Here is a 20018-nt window from a genome sequence, read left to right as displayed (position 1 = left end):
TTTTTTACCTAAAAGATGTTTCTGCCCCGGACAGGAAGAAAAAATAAATACAAATATTGAGACTTTGTTGTAGAACAATTTTCTGATTTCTCAAAATGTAACCGTATATCTCACATTTGGGACTGTTTCTCATAATTACGACTTTATATGAAAATGTGACTTTTGAGATAGTTCTTCATAATTGTGACTATATCTCACAATTACTTTTCACAATTGTGTTTGTTTCTCATAGTGTCTACTGTAGATCTCAGAATGATCACAATTGCTGTTTATTGGACTTCTGACTATATATATCAGAATGTGACTTTATATATCACAATTGTGACTTTCCCATAAATATGACTGTATAACGCAGAATATTAATGTACATCTTATAATTGAGATAATTGACACAAATGGGACTATTTCTCGTAATTATGACTAGATTTCAGAATGTGACTGTATGACTGTATCTCACAATTGCAATTGTTTCTTGGAATTGTGACTATTTCAGAAAATGACTTTACATCTCACAACTGTGACTTTCTCTTAATTGCAACTATATATGTGTGTGTGTGTGTGTGTGTGTGTGTGTGTGTACAGTTTATATAGTTGCAACTGTGACTACAAATCTCAGAAAGTGACTTTACATCGTGCAATTGTGACTTTGTTTCTCATTCACGAGTTTAATGGTAAACGAACCTGGACTGCTGTCCTCGACAGATGCTCGAACCTGAGGTTCAGCTTGAGCTCAGAGTTCAACCCCCCATTGCAGAACTACACAGGAGGAGGAGATGGGAACTTGGAGGGATCCCGGAAGAATTTTTGCTGGATGGCACAATGGCTGCTGCTTATATAGGCTTAGGACTGAATGATTAAGGCTCCTCTCGAACCTAATTAATTGTGACTGTTTAAAAAAGTTACTTAATATGATGTCACAATGAAACTTTTTAATCTCACAATTAAAATCTTCACAAACCTCTTTTCAATTCAATGATTCATAATAACCATCTCTGTCAGGCTCCAAGAAATGGAGATGAAAAACTTGAACTACTCCTTTAGTAATGAATAATGATGTCCATGATTAAGCATTAATAGAGTTGAAAAACAGGAGGAAATAAAAGAGGAAGCAGTGATGATGCTCAGCCACAACTTCTGCTTTGATCTCCTGCCCCTAAGGGTCAGGCGCCAGTGATTGAGTGAGAATGCTGACAGGTGCAATCCTGCAACCGCTACACCAATGCTGAGTGTGCAGGGCTTGAAACCAACACTGTGTGAAACTTGCTCAAAGAGATGTTTCAACATTAAGACCTTCACTATAGGTGAAGCTGCTCATTCTTTATCTTGGTGAGTCTCAGGAGGACAGAGGCACTTGTATATATCAGGTAATGGGCCCAGTGCTAAAATGAAATAATGTGTTATTAAAACAAGAGAGAGGTTGTGATTCATGACACAGTTGACACTCAACTGTTCAATTGTTTGTGGTTATATTCAAAGGCCTCCTAAAGTAAATCAATGTGTTTTTGCAAGGAAAATATCTATATTTAAAAATGTTATTAAACTTAAATGCCAGCTTCTGCTAACTGCCATATGTGGTTGACTTTGGCATATTGTAAGCGCCAGTGAGAATATAAATGGAAATTATTTATTATTTTGTGAATGTGCATACGACAGTTAGCAGAAGCTAGAATTTTTTATATTTTCAAGAGGTCGACCGATTTATCGGTTTTGCTAATTAATCGGCACTGATAGTTGATTTCTGGAACAATCGTTTATCTGCAAAAATACATGCCGATAGTTTTCCGCATTTCGTCCTTTGCTGGAGTGGCTGATAGTTTCCCGGGTTGCGTCTGTTGCTGGAGCAGCTGAGAAGGATCTGTTTTCATTATACACATTTGTTTAGACACGTGATGCTGCACTCTGAACAGAGAGAGAAACGCTTTCCATTAAATTACATTAAATTCGGCCCGAATCATTGTTAATGTACATAATGAATTGTATATTGAGCATTTTCACGAAATCGCGGAATCCATTCATAAAAACGGATTTCACAGTTTAACGTGCGTGATGCTAGCGGTGATTTCAGAGTCTGCCATCTCACTAAATGAGGAAGAAAACACATGAAGAACATCTCCAGAACTGCTCTGAGAGTCACTTCATGAGCATCTGACTGATTTGATTTGAGCAAAAGCTGTAAAGGTAATCACGGAAACCCGTTAAAATAAAAGCTAAAACAGAGCCCTTATCATGTAATTTTTGTTAAACTTTTATTAAATTGATTTGAAAATGTATGCATTATTTTTCAAGTTTCATGATTTTAATTTATTAGACTTGCTTTATGATTAATAAACTTTAATTTAACCATTAAAAACAATTCAAATAAAAAACAGAATAATTAAATAATGGAAATTTGGAAATAAAATATAAGATATCATAGGGCCCTAGTAGGGTGTGGTGATTTCAACATTTACTATTACTTTTATTGTTATTATTACTTTTATTACTATTATTAGTATTGTTCAGTTCGTTTTTTTTTTTTTTTCAGTATCCATTTTAAAAACTATCGGTTAATTAATCGGTATTGGCCGGTGTGGTTCAACCTAGCTATTGATCAACCTCTAATATTTTCCTTACAAAAGCACATAAATTCAATTCAGGGGGGCTTTTATTAACCCCCTGGAGACGGGCAGAGCACTTTTTATGATGGATGGACACAGTTTATTGGACTCAGTTAGACTACTGATATAACCACCCAGTCACTGCCATTATAAAGCTTGGAAGAGCCAGAACATTTTTAAATATAAAGAAAGTCATATACACCTAGGACGGCTTAGGGGAGAGTAAATAATGGGCTAATATTCATTTTCGTGCTCTGCATTTAACCCATCCAAAGTGCACACAGCAGTGAACACACACATACAGACGCACACACTGTGAACACACCCGGATCAGTGGGCAGCCATATATGCTGTGGCACCCGAGGAGCAGTTAGGGGTTTGGTGACTTGCTCAAGGGCACCTCAGTCGAGAAATTAGAGGTCTCCCCTCACCTACAATTCCTGACGGCCTGAGACTCGAACTCACAACCTTTGGATTACAAGTCTGACTCTCTAACCATTAGGCCACGGCCAGGGATGGACTGAGAGTGAAAAATGGCCCTGGATTTTCTTCCAAATAGTCCCACCACAACTACAAGCAATCAATATAACACTATTACAGCAATTCTGTCGCATTTATGGCAAATAACATCACAAAACCCCTGTTGACCCTCCTAAAAAAAAATATAGAAACCATCACAGAAATTCTAATGATTTTCTCAAAATTTATCAAAAGCCGCCAACAGAAGGTGTCTCCAATTACCATTAGAGACCAACAGGCACCATTACAATTTCAATTAAAACCAATACAATTTCATTATAACCAGGGAAAACCATTACAAATTATGTGATGGTTTATATATTTGAACTAAAATACTTTAAATCTATAGAAAAAGAGCAAAACGTATGTAACAATAATAAGCATAAACCTGGAATATAGAAACCTAAAACAACATAATTCTTCAATTTGAGAATTCACTCTCTCTCTCTCTCTCTGTGTGTGTGTGTGTGTGTGTGTGTGTGTGTGTGTGTCATGTTAATCAGACTTATCACCTCATAGGAGATTTCATTTACTCTATTTTCTAAGTCAATAGGCCTATCTCTCAAATGTAACCCATTGTAGAATCGCTGCTGTCTCTTTATGAATGAATGGAATATTCATGTCAGACAATGCAAAGTAATAAATAGCAGTGAAGGTTCGGACAAGGGGTGTCCTAGGATCATAGGCTACATGCTCTACAGCAGGGATGGGCAACTTTGATAGTGACGAGACCCAGCATTTTTTCTCCTTTATACCAAGGGGCCAGATTACTAATCTATGTTCACACACCTTTTACATCGTCTTACTCAATTTCCTTTTTATTGAAGGAAATTAAAGAATAGTTAATGTAATTGGTTTTTAAAGATTTTATTACCTATAAAACTTGTGCAGTTCTGCAACTCTGCTTTCAATTGACAGTAATATCACTCCAACAATAAACATCTCAATTTTATTGCCTGTAAATTTGCACAAAAAAAAAAAAAAAACCTTTGTTGACAATGCATTTTACCTTTGAAATTTGCGGCAAGTGCAACTCTGGCGTCCCCGTTGTTTGTGCGTAGTACTGTGGTGACGATTTAAATAACAGATTTCCAAACATAAAAGTATCCCCTTAATAAGATAATCTGTTTATTAACATCTTGACTAGAAAACTCAGTTTTCATGGTCAGTTTTTAATTTATTATTTGCTAATATTAGTGAATGTTTACATTAGAGTGCAGGTCCTACTACACTGAAATTTATACGGGGAGTGGCTGAAAACTAGAGACCTCTACTGGTTGGAGATAGTATTAACATCATTAACTGAAAGCAATTTTTACATTTCAATAAATGTAAATATTTTAAAATTGATTATCCGAGTTTAAAATGATCCAGTGGGCTGTACTAAAAGATTGGGGGTCGTATACAGCAGATTCTGTTTCTTATAAGCAAAAATAGATTTCATTAGCGCCCCCTTTTGTCGGCGGTCAACGTCACTTTATCTGACACTTTTTCTTTGATGACAAACCAGCAAGCCAACGGCCGTTCTGGACTTCTCCAGAACATCCAGATGGCCAGTCCGCCCCTGGCCACAACTTCCCCTCTGGTGTTTGGTGTAGCAGCTAACATGAGCCTTAACTATTTTACGTTTATGAAAACTGGTATTAAAATTCACACATTGTACTTTGTATGTTTTCATGCAAACTATTAAATCGTTCAAAGTCAAACGAAATTATACTGTAACAAGGTTCAACACAGTCTCAATAGGAAGGAAGAAGGCAGGGGTCGGCTTGTTGCTGGGACACTCGTTTATTCAGTAATACAAAATAAGAAAAACACGATGCCCTCTGGGCGTAGACAGCAAACGATTGCTTAAACACGGTCAATAACTTCAATAACTTTAAAGCACTGTTGTAGCTTCCCTAGTGCAGAACGAGGTCCCAGCGTGTCTCTCTCTCCTTCTCTCTGCGGTGACTCGGCTTATATCCGGTCTCTCCACGCCAATTACTGCAATCAAACACACGTGTTCGTTAATTGCATTTGACCTACTTACGCCTCGCTCTGCTCCCTCCGTCTCTCTCCCGTTGCGGATTCCGCTAAACCACGCCCCCCTCGCCACATACCCCCACCGCCCGACTCAGGCCGGGGAGCCGTCCGGCCTGCAGCCTCCCCCCCCCCCTCCTGGAGAGGAAGTCAGCCACAGCCATCTGTACACCCGGCCTGTGGATCACCTGAAATTTAAATGGTTGTAAAGCTAGATACCACCGGGTGATCCGCGCGTTGGTATCTTTCATGCGGTGGAGCCACTGCAGAGGAGCGTGGTCCGAACAGAGGGTGAACTCCCGCCCCAGGAGGTAATAACGGAGGGTAAGAACAGCCCACCTGATCGCTAGACATTCTTTTTCTATGGTGCTGTACATCGTCTCTCTCTTAGAGAGCTTCCGACTGATGTACAGCACCGGCCGTTCTTCCCCCTCCACCTCCTGGGACAGGACTGCGCCCAACCCTCTGTTCGACGCGTCTGTCTGCAAGATAAAGGGGAGAGAAAAGTTAGGTGCATTCAGGAGCGGTCCGCCACACAGGGCAGCTTTTAACTGGGTGAAAGCCTGCTGGCACTGCTCCGTCCACTGGACCGTATCTGGTGCCTCCTTTTTAGTTAAATCAGTCAGCGGGCTAGCAGTATCCGAAAAATTAGGTACAAACCTTCTATAATACCCTGCCAGCCCCAGGAACTGTCTAACCTCCTTTTTGGTCTTAGGCCTTGGACAAGTTGCAACTGCTGCCGTCTTATCAATTTGGGGACGCACCTGTCCATGACCCAAGTGGAAACCCAGATATCTTACTTCCACCCGCCCAATTGCACACTTCCTCGGATTAGCCGTGAGCCCAGCCCTCCTCAGCGTCTTCAGGACCGCTCGCAAATGCTGCATATGTCGCTGCCAATCCCCACTGTAGATGATGATGTCATCCAGGTAGGCGGCGGCATATGCAGCATGCGGACGGAGAATTTTGTCCATGAGACGCTGAAACGTGGCTGGAGCCCCGAATAGCCCGAACGGAAGAGTGACAAATTGGTGTAACCCGAACGGCGTGGTGAAAGCTGTTTTTTCTTTGGTCATGGGAGACAAGGGGATCTGCCAATAACCTTTAGTTAAATCCAGCGTCGAGTAAAAGCGAGCCGAGCCTAGCCGATCAAGCAATTCGTCCACCCGGGGCATTGGATATGCGTCAAATTTTGACACAGCATTCACCTTTCTATAATCCACACAGAACCGCACGGAGCCGTCTGTTTTAGGTACTAAGACGATCGGGCTCGCCCAGTCACTGTTGGATTCTTCTATTACTCCCATCTCTAGCATTGCCTCTAACTCCCCCTGAACCACCTTTTTTTTATGTTCAGGTAATCTATACGGCCGGCTGCGAACTACCACGCCCGGCTCGGTCTCAACATGGTGCTGAATGAGATTCGTTCGACCAGGCAGGGGCGAGAACACATCAGCAAAGGCTGCTTGAATGGACTTGATATCAGTGAGCTGCGATGGTGAGAGGTGGTCTCCTCCAGGGGCCAGAGCGAGAGATTGGGATTTTGAACTCGCTTCTGGACCGAGATCCTCCTCCCCACTCACTACCGTCGCCAGCAACACTGATTCCGCCTCAGACCATTTTTTTAATAGGTTGAGGTGGTATATTTGATGTGCCCCGCCCCTATCCGTTCGAGCTACCTCATAGTTAAGATCCCCAACCCGCCGTGTGACCTCAAAGGGTCCTTGCCACTTCGCGAGTAACTTTGAACTAGAGGTAGGGAGTAATACAAGCACTTTATCCCCCGGTGCAAATTGACGTAGCCTAGCCCCCCTGTTGTACAACCGACTCTGTTTGTCTTGAGCCTGCAACAAATTCTCCATGGATAGCCGCCCCAACGTGTGGAGTTTTGTTCTCAGGTCCATGACATATTGAATTTCGTTTTTACTAGCAGAAGGTCCGTCCTCCCAAGTTTCTTTAAGGACGTCAAGGACCCCGCGGGGCTGGCGCCCATAAAGAAGCTCGAAGGGGGAAAACCCCGTGGAGGCTTGCGGGACCTCCCGTACAGCGAACAAGAGGGGTTCTAGCCACCTATCCCAATTTTTGGCGTCTTCCTGAACGAACTTACGAATCATGGATTTTAATGTGCGATTAAATCGCTCGACCAGCCCGTCTGTTTGTGGGTGATAGACGCTTGTTCGAATCGATCTAATGCCCAATAATTCATAAAGCTCGCGAATAGTACGTGACATAAACGCCGTGCCCTGATCGGTGAGGATCTCCTTTGGGATCCCCACCCGGGAGATTAACTGAAACAGTGCACTCGCCACACTCTTCGCAGAAATAGAGCGGAGAGGCACTGCCTCAGGATATCGCGTTGCATAGTCCACCAGAACTAATGCAAAGCGGTGTCCTCGTGCTGACCGCTCTAATGGCCCGATGAGGTCCATGCCAATTCGTTCGAAGGGGACCTGCATTAATGGAAGGGGGCACAATGGTGCTTTTGGGGTGGCCGGTGGATTCACCAGCTGACATTCACGACAAGCCGCGCACCATCTGCGCACATTCTCGTGAATGCCCGGCCAGAAGAAGCGGGCCATGAGACGGTTTAGTGTAGCCGCTTGCCCTAAATGCCCGGCCATTGGATTACAATGAGCCGCCTGGAAAAGCATTTCCCGGCGGCTTTTAGGTATCAACAACTGGGTTGTATCTTGCTTTGTCTGGGCGTCTTGGGTCACCCGATACAACCTATCTTTTAAAATTGAAAAGTAAGGATAAGAGAGCGGTTGGTCAGGGAGGAGAAGCTGTCCGTCGATCGAGCGAACCTGGTCAAAAGCATTTTTTAGCGTCTCATCGCGGGACTGTTCCAGGGGAAAATCATCGCGCTCCGGGAGGATGTTCCGCTCGGGAGCACTCGGTTCCCCTGCAACAGGTTCCGGTGGTTCCGGTTCAGCCTCTCCCACCTGCGCAACCGCTACTCCATCCCTCCCTTGTTTCCCCCAAGAGCCATCCGAACATAAATACCCCAATAATTCATTAAACGCGGGCCAATTCGTACCCAAAATTATCGGATGCCTGAGGTGCGGGTTAACGGCCACCTCTACTCTATGTTTTTCTCCCCTAAATTTAATATCCACAGGCAAAATAGGGTAATTCACCACTTCCCCGTGTACACACCGAACCCTAACCATGCGGCTATTATCCAATGCCTTCGGATGAATCAGGCTTTGATGGATGGAGGATTGGTTACATCCCGAATCCACCAAAGCCTGATATGTACCCCCCCTGATACTCACTGGTATTTGGTATAAGCCAGCCTGATCGAGGGCAGCCTTTGGCGCGTCGGGGACCCGGATCAACGTCCCCACTTCCATCACCGGACACCTATCGATAAAATGCCCTGGGTCCCCGCAACGCCAACAGGCCGGCCCAGACTTTACCGCCACCCTGGCGGCAGGAAGTAGGTCAAGCGATTGGCGAGGAGAGAGCGGAGAGGCCGGGGCCTGGGGAACGGATCCCATGGGCGAGGTCCCACCCCTGGGAGGAGCCCTGGGACCTGCTGGTGACTCAGCCCCGTAATTCGTCCTCCACCTCGGGGCTAGCTTCGACGGAAGCCCCCCACGGGACCTGGGGAGAGGGACAGATTTAGGGAGAGAGAGGGGAGGGGAGGAGAGAGAAGAAGAGAGAGAAGCAGATGGTAAGGGGTCGCCGACCCCTGGACACGCCACCATTTGGTCTTCCGCCAGCTGGATGGCCTGGTTCAGCGACGTCGGGCGGTGGCACTGGACCCACTGCGCTGTCTTCCTTGGCAGCTTGGCCACGAACTGCTCCAGTACCACACGATCGATCACGTCCTCGACGTCGCTACTGTCGGCCATCAACCACTTGCGGCAGGAATCCCGGAGCTGCTGTGCCATCACGAAGGGCCGGCCAGACTCTTCCAGGGTTACAGTCCTGAACCTCTGGCGATGTTGCTCCGGAGTCCGACCGACCCGCTGGAGGATGGCACGCTTGAGGTCCTGGTAGGCCAGGAGGTTTTGGACTGGCAGTTGGTGAGCGGCCACCTGCGCTTCCCCGGACAGCAGGGGAATGAGCCGCAGGGGCCAGTCCGCAGGGGGCCACCCTCGAGCCTCTGCCGATTTTTCAAACAGGTCCAGGAAGGCCTCCGGGTCATCCTGAGGCCCCATCTTGTTGAGCGGCAGAGGAGATGTCTGGTCTTTAAACGAAGGGGTGGCCCGGGCCTCCCGGTCTACCCAGCTCCGGAATAGCTCGCGGTCTTCATGCTGGGCCCGGAGGAGCGCCTCGAAGCGTTTGTCCTGCTCCTCCTTGATCGCCAGCATGTGTTGATGTTGTTCCTGATGAAGACCGGCGAGCGACTGGATGATGTCCGCAAATGGCGTACCTGACGGAGATTGCATGGCGGCGATGCTCTTCTTCCTTCCCGGGTTTCGGCACCACTGTAACAAGGTTCAACACAGTCTCAATAGGAAGGAAGAAGGCAGGGGTCGGCTTGTTGCTGGGACACTCGTTTATTCAGTAATACAAAATAAGAAAAACACGATGCCCTCTGGGCGTAGACAGCAAACGATTGCTTAAACACGGTCAATAACTTCAATAACTTTAAAGCACTGTTGTAGCTTCCCTAGTGCAGAACGAGGTCCCAGCGTGTCTCTCTCTCCTTCTCTCTGCGGTGACTCGGCTTATATCCGGTCTCTCCACGCCAATTACTGCAATCAAACACACGTGTTCGTTAATTGCATTTGACCTACTTACGCCTCGCTCTGCTCCCTCCATCTCTCTCCCGTTGCGGATTCCGCTAAACCACGCCCCCCTCGCCACATATACTTTTTTAATGTAATTGAAATATCGCATGACATCTGGTTGGAACCTTACTTAATGTGAAATGCACAAATATTGAAACAATGATCACATAGTAAAACATTAACCTCATATTTGTAAGGTGTTGTTTTCTGCAATGACATTCATACATTTTAAATTTGACATACAAAACATTAATAACAACAATCTGGAGATTTAAATGAGCTACTTTACAGTACTCTCTATGCAACTAATTTTTTAAAGGACTGCATCTGTAACATCAAAGTGAAATTGTTAATTTGTTCAACATGTCAACATCTCAGGATCTGAATGTTCTCTGCTTATATAACTTTGCTTTATATAATAAAAACAGCAGTGCATTATTTGCATTATTTGTGTCTTGACACTTCCTTTTGAAAAGTGCCCACTTGTTTTTCTGAGTCATTGAATAAAAAAAAATAAATAAATAAACAAATATTCAATATCATTATGAATTTTTATGATAACATTTTTGCTATGAAAGGCATTCGGATGAAATTGCTTATTGGTTGTCCAGAAATAGAGATATCACCCTGCAGAAAAAAAAAAAAAATAATAATAATAATAGCAAACAAATAAATAAATAAATAAAAAAAAGATTACTATTCAATAACCAAAAAGTTTTGGCAAATTGGCTACATGCAGTTTTTGATATCCATCCAAAAAAGGCACAATTACAGATGTAGTCATTCTCCAAGATGCTTCTGCTATTGATGCACTTTTAGAACAAAGCCTAAGAAACCTTCTTTTTGTAACTACTCATTTATCAGCTCACTGATATTTATCTGCAGTAGATTTGATCTAGTTATGAAGCAATTAGCTGAAATTAGCTTTTTTCACAGAAAGACTACAATTCCCTCTCAACTCTTCATAATTTAAACTAAATTATATATATATATATATATATAGTAAAAACACAGCCGAGAATTCATCTCGGTTTCCCCAGCCTGAATGTGAATCACATACAATAATTATCAAACAGTCTTCATGGTATTTTAGTGGAACTGAATGCAGGCTTGCAGCTCAGAGTAAAAAGAGATGTCTTTCACACTACTCCAACTGCTTCTTTCCACTCAATCCCTGAAGTAACACTTATCAGCTCCAAAAGCAGGGTGATAAAAAAAAATACAATAAAAAACCTTCACTTAAGTGCTTTAGAACTTTTACCCATAGAGGAAAGCTGCTTTACTGACTAGCGCGTTTATCACTGTTTTTACCTTAAAATGAGATCAAGGAGACTCAACACTTGAAACATTTAGACCATAGTGAAATATCTTGAGGATTCTTTCGGTTGATCCGATTGCTACTGGTTTTGATAGTTTGCTTAAGGCAAATTTCAACACCCCGTACATTAAAAAAAGATGTTGCTCATTTTAAAGCCCCAAATTCCATAAAACAGAATAACTAGCGTCACGGTTATCGAGTGATACCATCCACCAGTTCTAAGCCACTGAACCACCAGCCGACTGTCAAGCACTGTCAATAGGCTGCTCTTTTACCGTGGGAGTCTTGTTGTTTGTGTGAAGAGAAGGAAACGGAAAGAGATGTTACCTGACATGATGGCAGTGTTTTCAGGTATAGAGCAGGATGTCAGTGGCAGACTGGCAGTGCTGATGGTGAGGTCTACCTGCAGTCAGCTGTCCCCTCACGACAGTTCTCGTGCCCATGTAAAATTTAGGCTGCAGTTCAGCAGGGCTGTCAAAACACTCCCAAGTTTCAGTTCATAAACAGCCTCTTTCTCCATCGTCAACTCCTATTCGTTTTGAAAGCAGAGACTCAGCCTAGTTAGACAGAAGAAGTGCCACACCAGAGGCTTCCAGTGGTAAGGGTCTTACTGTCTTTCCCTCAGGAACACAAAAGAGCCACGGTAATATAGAAATATAGGTCAACTTAGGCCAGACAACAGAAATATATGAAGGCATTCTTGCTTTCATTTTACTGTAAACAACAGTCTTTTTGACTTGAAGATATTTGACCTCAAGATTTAGACAATGAAGTAAAGCAAAACTGGTGAGTTACGAAAATTTAATGGGTCAGAGGGGTGTTAAGCTAAATGCTAAAAACAATGCTAAATTTAAATAATGAACCTAACCATATAATTCAGCATTGTAAAGACAAAAAAAATGTAAGATGCTGATCAACTTTTCAAAGAGCTTGGAAATGTCCCCATCTCTTTAGCAGTCAAAGCAAAAGGATGAGCATCCAATCAAACGCTACAGTATTTTGGCACTAGTTTGTCTGTGAAATTCATCAGCTTCTTGTTAGAAGCTAACTGTATTAGGCAGATGCCAACAGTATCCGTAGTGAATTGTAGACTGAATACAGTGTGAATGACAGGCCCTTGTCCTTAAAAATCATTAGCAAAACTACATAAATCCTGCCTATTTAGTGCTTTATATAAAACACTTTTCTTTTTTAACGCACACTAAACTTTGATATATATTACGTTTTCATAAAAAAATAAAAAACATCTAATATGATGGTTGTTTGAGTGACAGCACATTTGATTTTGTTCTCTGTTCTGACTGCCATTATCAGTCTCTCTCGATTTTTGACTAAATGCAGTATTATACACAACAGTTTGTCAGTGAGATATTTTTGTGCTTTTCTCAGTCAGACACACACAAACAAGTCCCGCGACTTTTGTTTTTTAAACCAGAGAGATGGCTGACAGCCCTCTTCAACATCTCTGTCACTGGCACCACAGAAACTAAAGCCACAGGTAAAACTTTTTTAAGCTTTAATTTATAGATATTTATGATCTGCTTTGTTAGCCATGTGATGCTAATTAAGATTAATAAAGCAGCCAAAGCCCCGGTGAACAAAGTAGCTAATGTTAGTTAACATTTGCTCATCACGTTTTTCTCATCTCTTACTCATACTAGCAGATTGTAGTCATGCTTTTGAAATCAAACATTCCAGAGTAAAGGCAGCGAAGGGTGGTGGGATGTCAATGGCAGCAAGATGGCTGCAATTCTACGAGCCTAAAATGAATGTGCAGCACATTTCTGTGGAACTGTGTGAAAGTTGGGGGTGGGGGGGTCAAAGTGGGGTACTATTAGGGGTGCTCCAATCACGATCGGCCAATCGTTAATGCGCATCTCGTCAGTAAAGCCGTTCTATAATCAGCGGTTAATTCCATCAGGTGCGTGATTTCACATAGAGCAGCTGTTACTACACAGAGCCGTTGTCAACTGAGAATATGAGCCAAAAAACGCTGAAAATGAAGTGGATTTGCGCATCTTCTCTATTAACAACGGCTCTCTGTAGTAACAGCTGCTCTATGTGAAATCACGCACCTGATGGAATTAACCGCTGATTATAGAACCGGCTTTACTGACGAGATGCGCATAACGATCGGCCGATCATGATCGGAGCACCCCTAGGTACTATAATGTATCACAGCGACCTAGACTAGCGATAGCCCATATTTACTTTTTGGAGGAAACGCAGTTTCAACCATAATGACTGTAACCAATAAATTCATACAGGGGCACTGCCACTGTAATCACGCAAATATTGGTACATTTTAGCGACCAACACGCATTGTGGGAACAATTTGGCTACCGCAATAGAGAGAGCAATCATCTTTATGACATCAGACCTTATTGGAACCCCACAGCTCAGAAAAAGGGGGGCGGGGCTTCCCAGCCATCTCGGCTCAGTGTGCAAGTAGTGACATGAATCATAAAGTAACGACTTATCTCAAAAAACAGTTTCCCCATCGAGTGAGTAGTCTTGAACCGAAAAACAAGGCACATTTTTTCTGAGGAAGCTCCTCCATCCTCAATGGATATCCCTTCAGACCATGCCCATGACGTGGCATGCCTCTCATATAGTGAGCTGGCACAACAGTCTGGCCCATTTTTCTTCTTCTTCTTTTTGATTCATAAGCCAGAGCTATCGTATTCACAATCCATTGGGATAGCTTCGGTTTTCGATACAGGTATTTCCTTTGTATGGCCACAACATACAAAAAGCTGATCAGAGAGTCTAAACTGTCTGGTGTTCTCCACATAAACACAAAGCGCACACAGGGCAGGGACACATTCGCTAAAAGCTGAAAGAAATATCACCTGGGCCCTGAATGGCATTGAGAGCACCTTGGATACGCAACCCTTTCTCGGTGAGAAGCGGGTTCTTTATTTATTTATGAAGACATTTGCTAATTATCCATTGTTATCAGCTGAAAAGTTTGTGATGGGCTGAGTTCCCCTCATGTTCCACTAATGGTATGAGATCATTAGCGATGTCACTGGACAGAGAGGCGGCAAAGGTTTAAGCCACCATTAAGTCAGGCTAAATTTAATCAGGCTCTCATACATCATATTCCATTGTGCTTAGCTTATCTATTTGTAATATTATTAGTAATTAGTATTAGTAATAACTGTCAATCAAACAAATATGGCTCTAGTTTCTTTGTTCCTAACAGGATCTTGTCATCTGATCACATGCTCAAATTGAGCATCTTTAGTCAATTTATGGTTAGTGTGATGGAGTGCCCCATGCAAAATAATGCAGCTCCTGCAATGCATTGTGGGCAAACAAAAACAACCCCTTCATTAAGGACCATTTTTCACAGCAGAGTTGACTATTTCAAATCTCCTGTGGTGCATTTGTTTTGCCAGGCACAGTGCAATTAAACTTTAAGGCAGCATCACTTAAAATAAGCAGAAACACATTTCTCTTTCTCATCTGTGGGGACACAATCTATATGACCACGTTCATAAAGAGAGAGAGAGAGAGAGAGAGAGAGAGAGAGCATTGGAATTAATTAAGAAAGACCTGGGAAAGAGCAGCAGTAGAGATAGAATGGAAATCAGTGAAAGAGTAATGGTTTCATTTTGGCATGGATCAATGGGCTGAAAAGAACGCATTAAGCCTGGTGTGATTTCAGCGCTGGGCACGGCTGCCAGTGGCGAGAGTGGCAACACCTCACAGGCTATATTTTATTTTATTTTTTTATTTTTTTTGAAAGAGAGGAGAGAAAGGTGTAGGGTTGGGCGATGTATTGCATATTCAAAATACACATGCAGTGATTTTGTCAAGTCACCTTTATTTCTATAACCCTTTAAACAAAAAACATTGCGTCAAAGCAATTGAACAAAATTAGCAAAACAGTGTGTCATTAATGCAAAATGACAGTTAAGCAGTTCTTCATTGAATTCAGTGATTTCATCATTCAGCTCAGTTCAGTTTTAATAGTATCTGTGCAATAATTTGCAATCAAGTCAACAATATCGCTGTAAAAATTTAGCTGCACATAACTAATGAAGCAAAATGAATACTGCTTTAAATTGAATTTCCAAAAGAGACTACTTTTATTATCCCTTTTTCTCTCAAAATAATTTAAGTATGAGGGTGTTAAAGGGTGTTTTTTTCTTTTTCTACTATGGAAGTCAATGGTGGCCATCAACTGATCAACATGTTTTAAAATATCTTCTTTTGTGTTCAACTGAAGAGAGAAACTCATACAGGTTTGGAAAAAGTCATTATACAAAGTTGTGTCCTGATATGTCACAAAAACATGCACAGTATATTTATAAGCAAACACACACACACACACACACACACACACACATTGATTAATCGATTGATGATTGATTTACCAATGTCAGTCAATTACATTGTATTATATAAAATCATTTAAATTACATTGTAATACAATTCATTCAAGTCATTTCAAATATTATCCAATGTCTAACAATTATATTAAGTAAAGAGCATCAAACCTAATGTGTATTTGGCAAAAAGCAGTACAAGGCACATTATTAATTAGATTTAAAATTTTTGGATTGGCTACAATGTCTGTTTAATTGTCTGAAAACATGATGATGAACATAAACACAACAACGGATCCACAGTCTTGTCATGTATTATACTACATTCGTAATCCAAATCCTACAACAGCTCTCACATCACCTACCCAGAATATTGTCAATTACATAAAGCATTTTCAGCTACATGTTCTCCAGTAACCATTGAATGTAATATTTAAAGGAGAACATGATTGCAAAAAGAGCCCTGCAAGCTAGAAGATTAAGCCCGAATAAGGGCATTTCTATACAACAAATGCATTTCAGTTCCATCATGCCCCAGTTTTAATCTCACCAAGACTCCCAACCCTGTTTCAGACTTGCATTTTCAACAAAGTTGAAAATAACCTTGCAGAATAAAAGGAAGAAACTCTGCTAGTGTGCAGCCATTAGTGAACGGTCACATAATTATGTTTATAGCTAATTGGATAATTACCTAAACAGGTACCCATGGATGCGCGCCATATACCAAAAGTTAAACCTGTAGTAGTAATAATGCAATTGTATTGTGAGAGTTAGTGTAAAACTAGGTTACACACAGACAAAACACTAGCTGTAGGCTCCCAAAGCCTTTCAGACATGTTCTAGTATGGGCACCTCTGAAAACAGAAAAAAATATATATTGTTTTTGTTTTGGTTAAATGTTATTTCCCTTCATAAGCCCCAAAAACTGATGGCAAAATCCTCCCACAACAAAAGCTTCAGGTTGTCAGTTTCAGAGCACAAGAGACTGTGTGGGAGGTAGAGGAGAGAAAAGAGAGAGAGTGCAGAGGTGAAGCAACTATTATAATGGCCACGTACAACGATGACTTTAAGGGCGGCCTACATGCTACAGCGGGGATACTCAACGTCTGGTCCAAATGTGTCCTGCCAAGATTATAGATGGCCTGTCGCCACAATCTGCACTTCTGAGAATTCATATTTTGCCTCTGTGTCTGCACTGCACTGTCAGGGGTTTTGAGAGTCTACTAGTCTTATGGAGGGAGTCTGTTTTTTGTTGTTGTTTTTTTCAAGGGGCTGGGGGGCATGGCCAACTACTCACCTGTATAATAAACTGCAATAAATGATCAATTAAAAGACAATTAGCAATTAAATGTGAATATATGCATGTATATAGATGAAAAATATGGTTGATGAATTATTGAATATGTCTAAAAGATTGAAAATACAAAATGAAGTCTATTTTCAGGTCCATATGAGTTGTTGGCCTTGACATTTTCTTGACAATTAAGAACATTAAGCACATTCAGAAAATTAAGCATATTTTAAGTGAAATTTCAATTATCATATATTATTACTCCAACCCAAAAGATGAGTAATGGCAATCAGAATCAATGACAATAATGAACTTTACAAAAATAACTAAAAAGTTGAATTTATTCATTTATTTTTATTTGTAAAATATACGATCTAGGTGATATGACTGTTGTATGAGAAGATCTGGGGGAAATTCAACGGGAACTTGGTTGTGTTTTATTTTGCAATTTCACTGATCTGATTCACCTGACCTTATTAACATTCATTCCTCCTTCATTTGCAGCTTCTGGCAGGAGAGGAGACATTCTCATGGGCTAACAGACCGCAGAAAGTGAGAAGAGGTGCTGGGAAGAAATATAGCGAAGGGAACTGCTCGAGAGAAAAAAAGAAAAAAAAAAACCCTCCACGGTAGTAGTTTCAACAATACCAATCCCAAAATATTATTGCATTTATTTGTTAAATCACGGTAATTTACTTTTTTTTTTTTTTTTTTTTTTTTTTTACATTATATAACGTGACACAAATCATATTAAATATACAAATAATGTTATTGCTGATTGGTGCACAGTGACAAACGGCTGGCACCACGTTCAAACCCTATGTGTTCCATCTAGTATAAAAAAATAAAAAAATAAATACAATATAATAATAATAAAATAAAAAAACTACTATCTCTCCTGATCTATGTCTCAAAGGAGACTTTTACAGTTAATTAAAGAGAAACACAAAGACCTCCTCAACTAAGAATCTTTTATTAAAAGACTTAAATAACAGTAGTGCAATAACTCCTCAGGAAAAGCAGCGAGAGGTCCATTATAAGATAATCACTTACTATAAATTAACTGATAATTACAATTGTATCTCATTTTCTCAAACGTGGAAGTTATTTTCTTCGTGACCCAAGTTCATTTGGAAAAGCTAGTAGAAGTAGTTAGCAGTTGTTATTTGTTTTAAGATGTGTCAATAAAAATGTTGTGTTGCATATAAACATGTAAACTGCACATAAGGCAGTTTTTATATCAACTTTTTAATGATATAATTATCGATACACATTCAACAATGTGCAACAATTCAATGGTGGCTGTCACAAAAGCTTGATCATTTCATGACAGATTTATTCGAACATACATTAAATAAAGCAGATATCTCTAACAGGTTACCTGATATGTTGTTTATATAGGCAGTTTTATTTAGCCTTTTTGTGTTCTAAATGCTAATTGAGTGAATACTTGAGACATGATACATTTCAGTAAGTTGTACTGATCCCTGAACACAAGTTAATAACAGTAAGTAGCTAACTACAATGATGCTATGGAGGGGGATGATATCTTTTCAGATGTGTACAAGATATCGCTCTTTTGTGTATGTGTGTGTGTATTTAGAGACTAAAAGAATCCACCAATTTCTATAACTAAGATGGAAAAACAACAAAAAACTACAATATAGGCCTCATACAGACAGATAATAAAATACCTCAAAGATATTTGGTGAAATATTTGTTACATAAACCATATCAATGAGCCAAAGAGCAAGCAAAAATATGACTTTATTACTACATCCAACAGCAATGTAGCATTTCGTTGAGCTAAATCTAATGAACTCCGCACTGACAGCCAACAGTCAAGTACTTCACTTCTCAGACATTCTATGAAGCAACTAAACATGTTTAACTGGTGAAAACAAGCACCAGCAGAAGCCAACAGGGGCCTCTACCATCTGCTGCTAAGCTACTGAAAAATACAGCTAATTTAGCATCATCGCTACTTTTAATTACTCAAATCCCAGCACTGTAAAACACAACAGGTTGTTTCATAGCTCTAGATCTGGGAATCATGCCCTTTCCTCATATACATTTTCCCAGTGTCTGCAGTTTCCTTAAAGCTAATTTAATTGCTCCAGTGTGGATCTCTGCAGCTAGCTAGAATCTATTCAAATCATTATCACTTCAAAGAGCACCGCACCACTGCTCTGCATCACATTTCCAACGAGGCCACTATATGTTATCACTCACATGTGGTATTAAATCTGTGCTTTGAGGTAGAGTTTTAACTACATGACTTATTCTGATATCTTTACATTAGGCTAGTTCAGTATCCACTGTAAGGCAAGCATAATTTGTTGCAATTAAGATATAAATCGAAACCGTCCTTAGTTGTTTCGCTAATAAATGTGAGAAGTAATTACTGTAGCAATTTAGAAACCACTGGAAGCTGTACAGGGAGGATATGCTTGCATGTAACACCTCTTGGGGCTTTCAGTAAGCCAGAATAAAGATTTTTTTCTAGACTTTTCCCCTTCCCATTTGAATGAGTAGCCGTGGGTGCTTGGCACTGAAAAAAGACACACAACACCCAAACACGCTACAACACACACATTTCATTTTCAAGGATGAAGCTATCTCTGACATCTCTGAGTAAAGCACACAGTAGATATAGTGCTTTAGAAGCAGCAGCTCAGTGATCGAAATTGAAGGTGAGAGAGCGAGGGAAATATACAATGAGAAACCAACTGTATTTAACACTTGTTTCTGGTTTTATTGTGAATGATTTGACTCCTATTCAGAAGATTCTATTTTGTGTGTGTCTAATGTTCTGTTATAGTTGACTATTCAGTTTTATGGGGTATTCAGTCAAATTATGGAGGTAAAATGGATCGTCAATTGCAGTTTCATGCTGATTTGTGTGTTAAATATAATATTTGTGAGAACATTTCTGGGAAAGTAGAGAAATTAAAGCAGTGTTTCCCAAAATGGGATTCATGAGGGAACTGCAAGGAGTTTATGAGTTTATAAAAAGGCAATGAATAATTAAATTATATTAATGTAAAATTGAAATAATTTTAAAGAAAAAACAAAACAAAATAAATTCTCTTACTAAAAATATTTTGTGTCTCTTAGCCAAAAGTTATTCTAGCTGTGAATATGTGAAACGGTTTATAAATTATTGTTATGTTTGTTATATATTTTTCTTCT

The 20018-nt window shown here is 40.8% G+C and overlaps 2 protein-coding genes across 2 annotated transcripts in view; both read right to left on the bottom strand.

Moving 5' to 3' along the window:
- LOC127995565 (transmembrane protein 132E) overlaps positions 1 to 20018 on the bottom strand; it is a 328811-nt gene that overhangs the window by 235440 nt on the left and 73353 nt on the right. The gene's annotated exons all lie outside the window — the stretch shown is intronic.
- Positions 4886 to 9056, bottom strand: LOC127995591 (zinc finger protein with KRAB and SCAN domains 7-like). The gene is made up of 2 exons (XM_052591886.1): positions 8414 to 9056; positions 4886 to 5102 (listed from the first exon to the last, which is right to left on the bottom strand). The coding sequence occupies exons 1-2, from the start codon at positions 9032 to 9034 to the stop codon at positions 5100 to 5102; spliced, it is 624 nt and encodes a 207-aa protein (XP_052447846.1). The 5' UTR covers positions 9035 to 9056; the 3' UTR covers positions 4886 to 5099.

This window comes from Carassius gibelio, chromosome A5 (genome assembly GCF_023724105.1).
Source record: "Carassius gibelio isolate Cgi1373 ecotype wild population from Czech Republic chromosome A5, carGib1.2-hapl.c, whole genome shotgun sequence".
Classification (NCBI taxonomy): domain Eukaryota; kingdom Metazoa; phylum Chordata; class Actinopteri; order Cypriniformes; family Cyprinidae; genus Carassius; species Carassius gibelio.
The sequence above is the reverse complement of the archived record's forward strand: the minus strand, read 5'-3'. Positions and strand labels throughout refer to the sequence as shown.

Excerpts from the sequence above, each read along its gene's own strand:
- LOC127995591 (XM_052591886.1), bottom strand. The coding sequence starts at position 9,034 with ATGGCACAGCAGCTCCGGGATTCCTGCCGCAAGTGGTTGATGGCCGAC.